Raw genomic sequence first — 17,196 nt, 5'->3', positions numbered from 1 at the left:
ATTTTTGTTCTTCGGGGAGTGGATTTTTGCTGGGGTCTGGTTGGGTTGCGTTTGACCTCTCAAGTCTTGAGTGAATTCGTTTATCACTCTGTTCTAGCTGTGTGAATTTGAATCCGGTGGTCGTTACCTTGTTCCTGACGATCCAACCAAATTTAGTCTTTAGACCCCTTTGGGTCTCTCTGTCTGATTGCAGGAACAACATTTGAAAACAACATTTGAAAATCGTTTAAAGGGTGATGGATTAATGAGCTCACGTCAAGGGATACCCTTATTAATGCATAATAAATCCTATATGTTCGAAACCATGATACTCGTTATTTTAGATTTTATCTTCTCCAATCGCATACGTTGGTATAACACATTTTAAGTGGTATCAAATCTTCTGTTATACATTTACTTAAAAATGTGTCCATGATAAAACATTTACTTAGGGTGAAGGATAGATGGTTCAAAAGCCAGAAGCCAATGTAAAAGTCGCATATTTAAACCTTGTATCCTGTTCGTAATCGAAGTCTACTTCAAATTTTCGAACACGTGTGATCGGAAAAAACACTATCTTTACATATCTACGACAAGACATGCAGGAGCACAGATATTCTAACTGGTACAACCAAGTTACCAACAACAAGAAGATATCTATCTGTCTGGCATTCTCCAATGACCACTCAAAGGTTACTTAACTGTTTCTTGAGTAAGGTTCCACAAACAATCATCCCATGGGTGAATGTTGAATTTGCATTGAGTGCATTCTATGGCCACGCCATCGAAATGTAAATCACACGCGTCACACGGAGGGAAGTATTTACTCCTTTGCACAATAGTTAGAGGATGTGGGTGTTGTTCATTTGTATAACTGCTTCCAAATTTAATATACGGGTATTCTCCAAGAACGCAGTGGGGATGAACAGCAAAGTCACAATCTTCACAGTAATAGAACCAGTGATTTGGATCTCTTTCTTCTTCACAAATTTGACAATAATATTCTCCAGAGTCATCTTCAGCAGTGTAGGTGAGCTTGAGGGATGCATATCGTATTTATGTACAACTTCGAGCGGAAGAGTTGCACATTTAAAACCCAAAGTGAAGCTGCAATCCGTGCATACAAATACGCGGTGGGCATCATTATAATCACAAGCATTGCATTCTTCATCAGAATTTATAGCGAGGAAGAGGGGGTGTTCGTGACCTTCATGTTTAAGGCATTCTGGCATTGAACTACACTGAACGTCAAGGTTGTACTGACATTCATCACATCTGTAGGTAAAGCCATGGCGATAATGCTTGCAAGCATTACAATAGAACATGCCATCAATGGAAGGTGCCTGTGAGTGAAGGGTGAGCACATGCCGATGGAGTAGGTGTCGCTTCTTTTTGGGTAACTCAGTACATCTTTTATGGATAAAGAACTTACATGGTTGGCAACTGTAAAATGGTGCCGAGATTAATTGCATGCATCCCTCACAAAGCTCATCATCCTTGAGCTCCTCTTCATTGAAGTTCAAGCTGTGATGATGACTGAAATGTTGCATCTCTCTAGCTCCTTCACCATCTCTTAGGTTGACAAAATCATTGGAATTGTTCGAGAACGAGTTGAAATCTGCAGTAATCGAGTAGTCCGCGATTCTATCTTCAAACAAAGTGTCAGTTGCACAGTTCAAGTGGGCAAGATAACTGCATCTTTGACAATAATAAGCTGCATACTTTATGTTCACCTTTTTGTAACAAAGTTTACAGAATATGTTGTGGTCCTCCTTGACTTGATGAAGAGAATAAGTTAGAGTGAGCGAGTGATCATGTCCTGTAATTTTTATGGTACGAGGGAATTCAGTACATTCATAGTGAACCAAGAGTCGACATATGTTGCATAGGTAGGCAATATCCTTGCGTTCCACGCCACAAGCTTCACAGGCGAATTGGATTTGGTTCAAAATGGGGACGAATGCGTGTTGATGACATTTGTCAGGACAAATTTGCCAACGAGAGGCACACTTAATGTCAAGATCGAAATTGCACCAGTCACAACGATAATAGAAGTATCTGCTGCAAAATCTCCGGCAAGCATCACAACGACTACTCGCCGAAGGTGCTTGGAGGATAAGGGCATCGTTTGGATGCAAGGGATGTTGTATCTCGCGAGGTAGCTGCGTGCACGATTGATGCAGAAGGAAATTGCATTCAGAGCATTTGTAGGCGGGACCCAATATCGGTTCATTACATCCCGAGCAGATAATATCCTTCTTACCTTCATTTTTCACTTCTTCTATGAAGATCAATGGATGCCAGTGACTGAAATGTTTGAGATCCATCTCCTTCAAGATCTCTCTCTCTCTCTCTCTTTACACGCTCACAACTGAGAGATGTTTGGTAATCCGTTCCAGATTGCGGTTAGTTTTTCAAGCATTAGTAAAATATGTAATTACTGATAAAAAAAGAAAAGAAAATTATTCTATTAGCTCTTCGATCCATTAAAAATGGGGAAAGGGCCAAACAAATCTCAAAGACCAAAGCGTACGCTCACTTTGGGAGGACCAAGACCTCATTTCAAGTGTTGAATAAGAAAAGAAAATCCTTTAAATAAAAGCGTTCGCGTGAACACAAATGAAAGAAATTGGCTTGAGATCTATCATATACAATCAATTTTGCATACTTCTTAGACATTCTGCTAATGTAATTGACTAAAAAGTTATTTTATATTAAAAAAATGATACAACTAATTACATTAGTAAAGCATAAGGCCAATTACATTAATAAAAAAAAATTATTTTATAAAAAATATGTAAAAATAACTATACATAAAGTTTTTAAATTACCTTTGCACGTGAACCAATCACAATTGTTACTAAAACATAATAATAATAATAATAATAATAAAAGAAATAAAAATAAACTTTGAAAAATACAGAAAAACAAAAACAAAATCAGATGCCTTTTACATCCTTGAAAGGATCCACCTCCGCTTCCTTATACTTGCTCCTTAGCCAAATTTTAGTAAAAGAATAAGAAAAGTGAAGGAAAGTTGGTACATCCGACACGTCATACGAACTTTTGATTTTAGGATTGGTGCAATTTGGAGATCACCTATAGCCGGCATAAGTCCTGATTTGGTTTCGCAAACTTTTAAAATTATTTCATCACATTTCATCTCATCTTAATATTCAACTACTATTCAAACATAAATATTTTTTAATTTCAAAATTTTAATTTTTTTATCCAATTATTATAACTTTTCTAAATTTCCAAACAAAATATAAAAAATAATTCAACTTTATCAAATTTTAAAACAAAAATTATATTAAAAAATTATATTCTAACTATCTTTTAACTTTGTAATTTTTGTAGTCAGTTTTTGTTTTCTCGTTTTCCAAAATTTTATAAAAATCTTAACTCGAAACATTTTACTATTATTCACAAATTATCTTATTTCTATTCACAGATTTTTCATCTCATCTCATCCGTGTAACTAAGAGAGACATAAATAATTCTTTTGATTTTTTATTTCGAATTTAATAATATATTTAGATATATTTTTCATTTCTACTCTTTCTTCAAAACTAGTTAAGTAATTCTACTCATTATCTTAATTCTCATTATCCTCTCATCATCTTATGATATGGTATTAGATGATTGGAGACTATTTATTATATTGCACTTATGAACTTATCATCTAATGTCACATCATGAGATGAGAGGATCATGAGATGAGAGGATGATGAGAAAAGAGATTATATTTTTAAATAATATTAAATAGTCATTTTTACTAAACATTTAACTGATTTTTATTAACAAACACACATTTCAGTGCTATGCACGATTTCCATTCCCTAATAATTATATATTTCTAATTTTCTTATTTCGTTAATTATATGTTTAAATTTCACACTTAATTTCTAAAAATTAACCGTTACAAAATATTACTATTATAAAATTGAACAAGTTGTATTATTCTTAAAAAAGTAATAATTTTGAAAATATTATTAGAAAATATTATTAAATAGTTATATTATTCTAAAAAAAGTAATAATTTTGAAAATATTATTAGAAAATATTATTAAATAGTTATATTATTTCTAAAAATATTATTGTATCTGCAGAAAAATAATTTAAATTTTTGTTTAAAATATTTGCTAGAGAGTAAAGTCTCATTTGTTTTTACAGATGAAATGAGATGAGTTAAAATTAAAGTTAAAAGTTAAATAAAATATTATTAGAATATAATTTTTTAATGTTATTTTTGTGTTAGGATTTAAAAAAAAATTGAATTGTTTATATTATTTTGTGTGAAATTTTGAAAAAATTGTAATAAATTATATAAGATGATATGAGACTTGAGAGGAGTTGTGAAAATAAACAAGATATAATAGTTCAAAACAGAGGAAAAATATAAAAGAGTAAGTAGTTAATATTGTAAAGGTAAGGGAGAGAAAAAAGAATAGAGAAATATTATTTTAATAAAATTGATAAAAAAAAAAAAATAGAAGGAGATGTTAGAGATTTTGAAAAGATGAATAAAATTTAAGCGAAAGTTAAAAAATAAAAATAAAAATATTTACTTGGATGTGGATGCTCTCCCTCTTAGATTTAGATACAATCTTCTCTTCGGATGATTAATTCGCAGATAATTAACTAACAATAATCTCATAGATACTGTCGTTGATGAGATGAATAAAAAGAGACACATGGCATCTGCCTAGCAAATTTAAAAGCATAGGATAACGTACCTGTGTGGAATTATCTATGAGCTGCTGAGGGAGCAGCGAGTCTGTTGCCGAGAGAGGGAGAGGGAGCGAGGGCGAGGCTCCCGGCGAGCAAGCTGGCAGGGATGCACCGTCGATTTGCAGAAGTATTTTCCTCTCTGTGATTTTTTTTTTTTTTGGGGACAATTTCGCAACTAACTCGACAACGTCCTTGGTGACGAGCATCTTTAATTTATTGTACCTGTTGCTTGACTTTCTAGCCAAGTCATTGTAAAAAATTATATTAAAATTAGTTAGTTTTCGCAATTTTTTTCAATTTTTTTTTTTTTTTTATTTTAAAACATTTTCATTAACTTGACCAAATAAAAAAGTTGACTAAAATTTATATAATTGATATAAAAAACATTCCATATTAGTTTGGACAAATCTAAAATAATTTAGTTTTTTGTTATAGTGGTTCGCTAAAGATGAAGAGTTACAATTAATTTAATAAATATTAAAATACTAATTTTTCACTCCAAATAAATATTAAAATATTAGTTTCTCATTCCAAATAAAAATACTATTTGGTTTGTAATTAAGAAACTTAGATAGAAATTTAGATGAATTTAATCAAATATTTTTTATTATTAGCATTAAATGACTTTTGAAAATATGATTTTTTAATATTAATTTAATTAAAATATAATTATTATTAACATTTAATTGGTAGAGCTACAAAATGTTATAAAAATAAATTAAATAAAAAATATTAAAATAATAATATTTTATTATTATATTGAAAGTGAATGGATAATCTAATGTAGAGATTGAATTTAAATAGAGTAGACAAATACAAAAAAAATGTGATATTAGCTAACTTTTGAAGATGAATTTGACTAAACCAATGATGATGCTCTCATCTAATTATTATAATTTTTCTAAATTTTTACTCAAAATAAAATTAACAATTTAATTTTTTTAAATATCAAAATAAAAATAATATTAAAAAATATATTTTAATAATATTTTATTTATTTTTTAATTTTAATCTTAATGTGAAAACAAACGAGATCTGAACGATTTAATTCTACTGTAAAATAGAATTTGTTAGAGTCAATTGCCTCTATGCTACCTGAATGTGAAACTCAATAAATTTCTACCTTCTTGCCGAGTGTGATTTGGGGAGGTGAAAATTTAGAATGTCCATTAAAAGAAAGCATTTCTTTGAGATTGAACTCGTCGATTGAAATTTGTTAATATGAACAACAGATGAGAAGAGGTTGATGCAGGTTATAGACCCCCCACTTATAAGGCCCACTAAGAGTACTGGCAGCGGATTCTATAAAATGAAGAGAAGTCTAAAATTTAAATGGATTTAGAGTTAAGACGCTGGTATTGAATTTGGTAAAACTCAAAATTCAAGCTTTGAGTTAGGAAATTTAGTTTCATTTTTATATTTGAACACTCACTATTAGTTTATCTTATTATTTTATTACAAAATATAGGAGACTATTAGTTTGAGTTTGAAAATTAGTTTATGAAATGTGTTTGTTGGGTAATTAGGTTGAGAAAAAAAATTAATTGGGAAACAATAATTTAAATATTAAATTAAATTATTATATGGTTAGTGTAATTGTAAAATATGAAAAAAAATTAAAAATATTATTATTAAAAAAATAATATTATATTATATTTTGATGAATCCAATGGCTAATCCAAAGTGGGATTATGGATAGAGAGGTTTTGAACTTATGGAAAACATGTACTTTTTATCAAATTTTGAATATGATTTTGATGAAGCCAATGCTAATGCTTTAACAACACTTTCAATGAATTAGTTAAAGTTAAAATATATTTTTTATGAATATAAGATGAATTTAACTTCTGACTATTCTATTTACATAAATCTCCACATTAGAATAACTATTTTTTCATTATATGAAAATAAAATAATATAAGATGAATTTGACTTTGGTTATTCACATCAAATCTTCACATTAGATTATCTATTTATTGATTATATAGTAATGAGTAGTTAATAATTTCAAAAATATTTTTATTTTTTTAATTATGAATTTATTTTATTTTATCATATTTTACTATTCATAATATTATATATTAATTAGTAATCATATTCTAATAATATTTTTTTAATTGTCATTTAAAAGGGACAGAGAAATAATTGATGTAAAATGTATTTGATATATGAATAGTTACTTTCAAATTTAAAAATTATTTTGGAAATGACAGTAGCTATTTGGAATTTAGCTAATCCATTATGATGTCATTTTATGTTCTAATAGCTCAATCCTCAATGAATTTAACTTTTAGCTAATCTATTGAGGATGCTGGAGCATTAACATTGGATTGACCATCCTATTCTTTAAATTTTAACTAATATGTAGCTTTTTCATTTTTATCTAATCATTCAAAATTTAAAGTCTACATTAGATTAGTCATCACACTCTCTATAATAATAAAATATTATTTTTTTTCTTATTTATATATTTTTTAATTAATTTTTTATTTTATTTTCATAATCTTAAATAACTTCCAACAAACATATTCATTTTCATTTTCATAATCCAACAATCTATAATATAATAATCTCATATGTATATAGATGGTAAAATCTCATAAGAATAAAAATCTCATATTTATAATATAATAATCTCAAAAAATACTTTTAAACTTGCTATAGTTATTTTCATATTTGAAGAGAAGAATGGATTTACTGTAACTTATATTTTGAATGAAAACAATTTAGCTAATTCAATGTGGAGTAAATATGGATGATATTTGTTAAATTTAAAGATGAAAAGGTATTTGGCTAATCTAATGCCAATGCTCTATCGGAAATAATATCCAAAGCCCACTTTCTAGAATATACACTTGCACCACTTGATAACTAGCAAAACAACTTTTTCTCTTTATAACCTAGCATACTATACCAATCGCGTCAATATATGGATTTACTAATTTTGATGCTAAAATATTTCTCCAACAGATCTAATAAGATCTGTAAATGATGTTTTCATTCGTTACTATTACATTATAACAGCAGTAATGTTTTTGTATGCATGGCATGCACTCGTACTCATCCAATCTACACGTACGATCTTCACCCACTCACTCAATAATACACAACCAAATGCAGAATCAGCATCAACCCCACACGCACAATCATCATATATACTCGGCCATTTTGTCGTTTCCTATAGTAAAACGACAGGGTCATTGCATTCAGAATCGAACATCAAATTGACCTACTATGACCTTGTTTTTCTTACATGAAAACTCGGCAACTTATTTACAAGACGGAAATAACAGAGGGGGCAGGGTGGGTGTTCGTTGGATGATAGTGCCTTCATAGTAGAGAACAAGGGGATTCCAGAAATTCAGGATAAGTCTGAGCAGGAAAGGGAGATGTATTATGGCGGCCATTGAGGCATGCCAGGTGATGAATGGCAATGAGTTTGTGGAGATTGTTGAAAGGAGTTTAGCGAGTCTAAAGCTTGGCACGATTCATCTCCCAGCGAGTTGTGTGAATGGACTGAGTTGGCTTCCAATAAGAGAGACATCATCCGCGTCCTGTTTGAATGATGGGGGCATGGCAGGCCACACAAAAGCAGGTCTTTCATTAGGCACCGGTGGCAGAGGCGCTTCCCCTATGATTACCTGCAAGACTGTTTTCATGGAGGGTCTGTGATGTGGATTTGGATGGCAGCAAGCCAACCCCAGTACAAGCATCCGCTTCATTCCTTCCTCGTCAAATTTCCCGTCCAATCTGGGATCAACTGCATCAAGGATCCCTTCTCTCCTGTGAAGTTCCCATAGCCAATACACGATGCCGTTGTTGTAATCGTTGTCCTCATTCTGTTTTCCAGGCTTTCTTCCACAGACAACTTCTAGGACAAGAACACCAAATGCATAGATATCTGTTTCAACAGTTGCTCTACCAACAAGAAAAGTTTCTGGAGCCATATAACCCGGCGTTCCTGCAATTTCTTTTGTTGTGTGGTGAGTTTTTCCGCTTTGTTGAACGGTGCGTGCGAGTCCGAAATCTCCCAGCCTTGCATTGAAGTCCGAGTCTAACATGATGTTGCTGGCTTTTATGTCGCGATGCAGTACTCTCTTTGCACATCCATTATGAAGATAATCCAGCGCTTGAGCTACCCCATATATTATGATGTGCCTTTTCTCCCAGCTGAGATTTTGTTCCTCCATGCCTAAATTCTCATCGCCATATATGAACTTGTCCAGGCTACCATTTGGCATGAACTCGTACACAAGGAGGAGCTCACGCCTTTCATAGCACCATCCAATCAATTTCACAAGATTTTTGTGATGGAGGCTACCGATGGTTGTGACTTCTGCTATAAATTCTTGCTTACCTTGACTTGAATCCTTTGAGACTCTCTTGACAGCTACCTCCAGCTTATTTGCCAAGAATCCCTTGTAGACTGTTCCAAAGCCTCCTTTTCCGAGCTTGTTTCTCGGGTTGAAGTTGCCTGTTGCTTTTCTCAGATCTTTCAGTTTGAATTTCCGTGGACCCACAGAGGACCCTTCGATCTGGTCTTCGATCCTTGGATATGCATCTTCTGGTCGCTCTCGGCGTTTTCTTTGCAAATACAAGTAAACCAAAATCCCAATCAAGACCAGTACTACTGCCGGAACTGTGATCCAGATCCATAACCGCTCCGGATTTTCATCGCCAATATCTTCCACTGAGAATTCCCATGATCTTATGCAGTTCAGTTCAGTGTAAATACCTGTTGAAGCAGAGAACCCCACAGAAACCCTCTCTGGAAGATGGTCAGAGAGATTAAGAGGCAGAGAAATTACTGGCTTGAGCTCTCCCGTCGCATTACTGATGGAAACAACGACGGATTTGGTTTTGCCATCATACTCAACCCGTGCCCTTACATCAGAATTTGAAGAAAGATCGACTCCAAAGCCCGTTAAAGATACTTGTTTGATCGAGTAGATGCTGTTCACATCCAAGCCAACGTGGTTTTCATCGAGATCTTCTGGATAGCTCTTTCTGGTGTCAAATTCAATGGCTACCACTTCAGCTTGAGATGATCCATTTGTACTCGCGTTTACGATCCCAAGCCATTGCCCTTGGCTGGCCTCTGGAAGAGTGGTATCTGCAGTTAATATAAAGGCCAAGCCTTCACCGCCTGGAGATGTCACTGGATTTATTCTAAGCACAAACGTGGTGTTGAAAGATGCCGTGACACCTTTGCTCTTGCTCCACAATCTGAATGGCTTCTTGTAAAAGACACGTCCGGAAAAATTTGCGAGATTCTCTCCCAAAACATCAGGTGTAACTTGGATAGCATCAAAGAAAAGACGTGAGTGTTTGCTCAGAATGAGTTCTTTGTCGGTTTGAACAGGAAAGCTTGAAAAATTAAAGCACCCTACTTGTGTAAGAGCTCCACACAGGAGGATTGCTAGAAAAAGGGACTCTACTACCTGAGAAAACTTCTTTCTACCCATGGAAATCAATACAGACTGGTCTTAGCTCTTGACAGATCGGTTGTGGTTTTGCAATTTCTGCCAAGGTTAGACACGTACGGATTGATCAGAAAAACGAAAGCAAAATCTGGTATTTTATGGAAGACATTCTAAACAGAGAAACCGAAGATTCCCAGTAATTTGTGCAATTCGAATATAATATTTCTATTCAACGGCGGCGGCGTATCTTCTTCTTCTTTTTTTTTTTTTTTTTTTTTTTTCCTTACAGGATGGTGGCATGGGAACAAGTATTTTTAGTCCTTTCTTTGAGGGTTTACTGTACGGAAAATTTGAAAAAAAATAAATTCCAACAGCAAAAATACATGAAGCGTTTCAAAGTAAGAGAAATAAAATAAAATAAAAAATTGTACAATATTTATTAATGGCAGTATAATTTTTTTGACTATTTAATATTAATGTTCAATAATTAATATTGGAACCTAGCTAGCTTCATCTTTGATATAATCTTTTCTATTAAAAATAATTAATCTTCATTATGAATATTATAACCTTTTTTTTTGGATAAAATAGAGCTCAGATTTCCAGAAAGTCCAAGAAGAACAAGTCCTGTTCTTTCTTTTTTATTTATTTGTTTTTTCCTCTCAACATATGTGGGCTTGTGTTATATTATAACTGCCCACTATGAATTATTATATTTACATATAAAAACAACTAAAAAGACAGTAATTAGGTTACGTGGGAACTTTGTGATTGGTCATAGTTGTCGATCGTCTGGTCTGACGGAATCAACTAGGAAAATTATATTAATATCATTGTCGATCCAACTTATCATTACATTAATTTGAAAGGGGAGCACTATAATATGACAAAATACGAAGAAGAACGGCCAGCTAAAATTTTCTGTCCATTTGAATTCTAATCCATATCAATATATATATATATATATATATATATATATATATATATATACACACCCCTCCAGACGGGGGGCGGAACTAGAAATAATTCTAATTTGAGGGGGAAGTTATAAAAAGAAAGATTTGGAGAGGGAAAAAAAATAATTTTTACATAATTTAACTGATAAAAAAAACAAAAAAAACAAAACACTTGAAAATTAATTTTTTTAAGAATTTTGAAAATTTTGCCTAAAGACTCCGGATGCCTCAATTAAATCGCCTATAGTTCAAGACCGTTGAATATGATCCTGCTTCTAGATTAATGGGAGAATGGACAGATCGATTACGAGTCAGTATTCCCAAAAGCCAAGTCTTCTTTGGATGGTGATATATCTTGTGCTATTCAATTGGAATAATTTGCACACGATCATGTGCGAGAAACCAGAGCGTATGCAAACAAAAGAGAAGAGAAAAGTACCAATTAGCGACAGATATTATAGGGCGGGTCTTGTTCTAAGAAACTTCGCCGAAATTAACAGGAGGGTGATCAATGCATGCTTGCAAGTTAGCCGCGCGCCATCAATCAAGGACTAACAAACAGCAGTGGTTGTACTGTACGTGATCCTCATCCAACCCAAAAGGTCAGTTAAGGACAAAAATGATATTGTTAGAATAGTCTTGGACTATCCATTTGTAAATTATGGTTTCCACTAATAATATCATGATCACTTGCCAGATCTGAGTGGTTAACATTTTCAAAGATCCTCTAATTTTATTTTATTTTTGTACGCTTTCTGTAGATAATATTTACATAATTCTTATATTTCAGTTTAGCATAAAAGGCGCGCAAAAAGGCTTTGTTGAGCTACTTTTATGCCTAGCATGCACGGAAATGATTTAACGCTAGTCAGTGTCACTAATAAGGACATGAACGTCTTAATCACATGTAAATTGAGAGCAGAATGGACATATTTATGGACTAAAATTGGTCCATAAAGTTGCATTGTTCGATAAACAAATAGAAACTGATCAATTAAGGGAAGTGCAATATGCCAAACGTACACAACTCTAAAAGCAACAAGAAAAACACACAAAGAAATTAGTAAAGCAAGATGGTATTATCCTGGTTAAGTTATAACGTTTGTTTTTCTTTTTTCCTGTTATCCCATGCCTTGTTCTTGATATTTCCATTAAGGGGATGAAAAGCACATATATACCATGTCATGTCAAGGCGAAATTGCACATCTTAGTACTCCAGGCATCACAGCGAGTAAAGAACCCAGTAATTGGATCGAGGCAGCTTTGAATTAATGGAGAATGAGAGGTTAGCTTGCATGTGATGGTGCCCGGAGCTAGCTAGCGGTCCGTCTCGATGGGTGACTCACGGTACTGTTGGTTACGTTGGGAACGTCAAGATGCACGGTAAGTACTGATGAATTTGAAAGGAAAATTATATACACAACAATATTATCTCATTATATATGTAAGATGTGGCATATGATTTATTATCAATGATCATTCAATAGTGATAAATGTACTATATCTTACATAGTGAGTATATATGTAAGATAAAAGAATATTAATGTATGCATTTAATATTTGTCAAACGTGCGACATCAACGGCGCCACATGCAACTAAAAAGAATACGATTATAATTATTATATTGGGCGATTTAATACTATTACATGACTACCAGAGTCTCCACATGCAGCCTGCTGAAGCTTCATGTGGAGAGGTTAATAACACATAAAGCTCGCTCGCTCGCTCTACGGCCTGCACTCCGCCCACTTGTCTCTCCGTAAATTGAGGCCAGAAAACCAATTAGGTATCTTCTAAGTTCCAATTCCCTCTCAAATTGATATAAAAAACCATCCATGCATGGATTTCTATGTATTCATAGCTAGGAGTCCGTAATCAGACAACGGTAATGGATAAAACCATCCCTGTCCAATCCACCCTTGAGGTTAATTGTAGGTGATATTACGGTTTAATCTCAAACTCGCATATTTCATTGGTGGATAAATATATGCGAGTTTGAGATTAAACATATATATATATATATATATTTATATATATATATATTTTTGAAGATAGAACAAACTCTATTAATTTATAAAGAGACATTAGAACTTCGACACATACAGAATATAAGACAATTACTACTTTTAAAGATCTTCAAGTCTAGTCCATTGTTGTAACTCTCTACAAACAAATCGTATGAGAGATAGCACTCTATTCCAAGACAGATTTAACAAACCTCACATTTTGTCCTAAGACAGAATTAAATAACTCCACATTCTGTTTAAGACGGAGGAGATGACACACTCTATGTACAAAAATCTAAAAAACTATGCATTTTTATATTATTTAATATAAAACAAAAGAAATAACAGAAAACGTAAAAGATACATAGGAAAATAGTGATTTACAACTTGGAAAGCTGTAAATATATATTTTCAACCTTAAAGGAAATAAAAAATGTAAACATCGAGACTGTGGTGGCCCGAGACACGCGCTATCCTGGAAGTACGGCGGAACGTCAGGTTTGAAGAAACTGATGACCATGGTCTCAGAAAAGTCGCATGTGACGACGATAGAGCTCTCCTTGTGGTGGCGCGTGGATGTCAAGCGCTTACTTTGGGCTGCGCATGTAGCTCACGCGCCGCTCTATTCAACAAGATTCTTGCAATGGGGTGCGTGGTGGTTGCTTGGCTCTGGAGAATAACATGTCTATATTTTGTCCTATTACAAACGAAAAAAAAAAAAAAAAAACAACTAGAGAGAAAATGGATGAGGGAGGAGGGAGGAGCCAGTAGCCACATATATATGACTCTTATACCAAGATTATTACAAATAAATGAATCGGAGTCTAAAATAATAATTAAAAAAATACCAGTTAGAAAGCAGAGGCAAAAAACTCTTGGAAACAAGATTGGATTTTACCTATCATACAAAACCGGATTTCGGCGAGATCAAGTTATACCTTAAGTCACTGCCACTCCAGGTGAGAGCGACCCGTCTCAGGTTGGACTGATGCAACAGATTCTCTCTCCACAAACAAGCAATCCATAACCTTTATGTACTTTCATATATATTATCTCGTAAGTTAAGCATGGATTGTTGCTTACAGAACTTTTGCAGGCTGGTTTAAGCAGCTAGCAGCCCAGCCGGGGTACAACCAGCGCTTAGTAAGCGGCGGCAACAGCCCGGCTGGAGCAATGAAGCTTACCCTTATCGTTATGAAAAGGAGAAAGGGAGTTTCTGATCGATGTTTCATGGAGAAAGAAGCAGCGCGCATGCAAGATTATACAACTGCTTGATCCCAAGACGAGTTGCTCTCACCCAGAGTAGAGATGATGACCAACGTCTTATCGTCTAGCAAAGAATAGGAAGAATATAGCTAGGCTGAATTCTCAAAGCCCCCCGTCCTTTCCTTTCAAAGTTCAGAAATGAATGGAACAAAGCCAAGCCTCTGTGTGTATATACATACATACATATATATATATATATATATATATATATCTTAATATCAACACTATGTCCACGATTTACATTAGCCTTAGCTCACAACTGTATAATGTAGTTATAATTTATGGAGGATGTGACATATTGTACTATTATATGTATGTATGTATGTATGCGGTCCTTTAAGCTTAATTATGTAAAACTTTAACTATTTCGATGACGTGATATATTTCTTTCATAAATTAAAGACAAAGCTAGCTGCACACACGGCCTCCAACTAGGTAGGTGTTATGAGAACCAAAGATAAAAAAAGATTGATGCGTATCAATGCCGCAATAATTAGTATATGTATCCTCATGTACAATAGATAAATTATTATTAGGCTACTACTACGAGTAATGTTAGATACTCTTTTAAAATGAACAAGTTTCATCCCTTTATATTCAAAGTTGATCTCAATATATCTCATTTCATCTCATCTAATCATTACAACTTTCATAAATTTTTAAACAAAATATAATAAACAATTCAACATTTTCAAATCTTAAAGCAATAATAATATTAATTAAAAAATAATATTCTAACAATATTTTAATCAACTTTCAATTTTCATCTCAACTCACTATCCAATTAAACCTCACCTTACTCTCTTTTAAAAAAAGTGGAGTCCTCGTTAAAAAAATATATATATTTTTTTTATGTAGATCTTAAATTTATCTATTTTTTTCAGAGAAAGTCATGTGCAGGATTTGCATATCATAAAACTATAAATATAATTTTTCTTATAGATATTGAGCATTCTATTGTCCCATCTCTCAAATTATTGGCGGGTTTCGTTGAAAATCATACCTCGTTATTATTCAATATGTTTGCCAATATTTTTTACACATATTTGATTATTTTAACAATTTGAAGAAATTATATTGGATAATATTAGCCAATAGAGTTTTTCTCTTTTTTTTTTTTTTTTTTTTTGGGGAAATTTTTACACATTTGTACCATATTTTATACGTTTTATAGATAAGTTCGATACTTGGAGCAAATATGAGTGTCATATCCTGAAGAAGACCGGTGACTTTGGCTGCTTACACATAGTAGGAAGAAAGGGATATTTGTGGTTATTTCATAATAACCGGTTGAATTGGGCCAAAATAAATCGCTACGCTCGTCCCCACCATCCGAGCAACTTGCTACGCCTAGGGTCACACTCATACCAATGGGCTAGGATTTCAACCCATTTTATTGGCCCAGAATGACAACTGGTTGTAATTGGGCCGACAAAAAAATATTAGCACATATTTAAATGTTTGTGATAAATACTTAATTACGTTTGCACGTTGAAGTAATTAGATGATTTGTGAATAATAATAAAATAATAATAAATAATTTATGAATAATAATAAATAGTAGTGAAATACCAAACACAGCCTTAACCCAGCACTTTTTAGAAAATATGAATGTTTTAAACTAATTAAGTTTGTGAAGAGTTGAGTTGAGTTGTGAATAATAATATTTTATGAGTTCTATAAGGATGAATTTAACTTCTTTAGGTTAAAATATATGAAGGAGGTTGAGACGAGTTTAACTTTTTTATGGGAAGTTGAAAAAATAGTGGATGATCTCATCAATTATTAGTTTGAGAAAAGTTGAGTTTGGTTCAACAACCAAACACAATTTTATTAGAGTTACCATACTATGTGAGAGGTTAGGTTCTTCTCCCTTATTGGCTGCAACTTCGATCAATTTGATCGAGAATGGACCTAACTCCCCATGTTACAGTTTTGCAAACTTATTGACGTTGTAAATTGTAATATCTTCTGGTAAATAATCCAAATATAAATTAATGATCATAACTACTATAAAATCATCATGTGGTTATACTAACAGGCCATGATATAATGCATTGTGAATATCATTTGTCGGAACTAAGTCATTCTTAATTCTATCATGATATAATTAATCACAGATAGGCCGCATGATACCGTCATACAAATTTAGCACGGCCATGATCTGCAATATTCAGGATTGAGTATATATATAGCAATTAGATGGTAGATATATATAGATTAATCTCACAGCTAGCGCTTGAGAGTCAAAATTTATTGTCTTTAATTTATAAATTTTTTTCAAGAGACTAATTATACCATTAATTAGTCGTTTTAATCACATGTTAATTAATAATCCTTGCTTGAAATTTTCTAAAATTGACTAGCACTCCTTGATCACCACCACTAATTAATTATGGTTTAACCAAATTATAAATGATCGAACAAGTTTAATATACATTTAATTTTGCTTCTGATCTCTAGTTTCTGAGCAGTCGATTAAAGAAAGAAAGAAAGGAAAAGATAAAGAGATGATGCTCTAGAATTTTGTAAAGAAAAAAGACATGTGAAAGATTATATATATATATATATATATATATATATATATATATAGATAATGATCAGAAGTAGTACTCAATGAAACTGCATGCATATATAAACCATATATTATATGCATGTGGGACAGAAAGGACGGCAAGATCGAATTTATCTAACTACTACATGATATCAGTAATTAAATGAAGGTTTGCTGTGAGCCAAAAACAAACAAACAGCTAATGGACAATGAAAGCTAGCTCCACTAATTATTCTAATCATACTTTAATGTTACCCTTTTGGCATTTGCAATGTCT

The 17,196-nt window shown here is 32.7% G+C and overlaps 2 protein-coding genes across 3 annotated transcripts; both read right to left on the bottom strand.

Annotated features, from left to right (window-relative positions):
* Nucleotides 1-671: 671 nt before the first annotated feature.
* LOC121265311 lies at nucleotides 672-4,904 on the bottom strand. Of its 2 annotated transcripts, none has more exons than XM_041168890.1 (2): nucleotides 4,719-4,904; nucleotides 672-2,419 (listed from the first exon to the last, which is right to left on the bottom strand). In XM_041168890.1, the coding sequence occupies exon 2, from the start codon at nucleotides 2,304-2,306 to the stop codon at nucleotides 822-824; it is 1,485 nt and encodes a 494-aa protein (XP_041024824.1). In that variant the 5' UTR covers nucleotides 2,307-2,419; nucleotides 4,719-4,904; the 3' UTR covers nucleotides 672-821. The 2 variants fall into 2 exon arrangements, with proteins under 2 accessions (XP_041024824.1, XP_041024823.1); XM_041168889.1 differs by having other exon boundaries at nucleotides 672-2,350.
* A 2,785-nt stretch (nucleotides 4,905-7,689) lies between these two features.
* Nucleotides 7,690-10,385, bottom strand: LOC121266561 (probable L-type lectin-domain containing receptor kinase S.5). Its single transcript, XM_041170431.1, has one exon. It carries the CDS (start codon nucleotides 10,176-10,178, stop codon nucleotides 8,202-8,204), a length of 1,977 nt encoding a protein of 658 aa, XP_041026365.1. The 5' UTR covers nucleotides 10,179-10,385; the 3' UTR covers nucleotides 7,690-8,201.
* Between the last annotated feature and the right edge of the window lie 6,811 nt (nucleotides 10,386-17,196).

This window comes from Juglans microcarpa x Juglans regia, chromosome 5D (assembly GCF_004785595.1).
Source record: "Juglans microcarpa x Juglans regia isolate MS1-56 chromosome 5D, Jm3101_v1.0, whole genome shotgun sequence".
NCBI lineage: Eukaryota > Viridiplantae > Streptophyta > Magnoliopsida > Fagales > Juglandaceae > Juglans > Juglans microcarpa x Juglans regia.
The sequence above is the reverse complement of the archived record's forward strand: the minus strand, read 5'-3'. Positions and strand labels throughout refer to the sequence as shown.

Bases quoted from the DNA above. Each gene is read 5' to 3' on its own strand.
- LOC121265311 (XM_041168890.1), bottom strand. From the start codon at position 2,306: ATGGATCTCAAACATTTCAGTCACTGGCATCCATTGATCTTCATAGAA.
- LOC121266561 (XM_041170431.1), bottom strand. From the start codon at position 10,178: ATGGGTAGAAAGAAGTTTTCTCAGGTAGTAGAGTCCCTTTTTCTAGCA.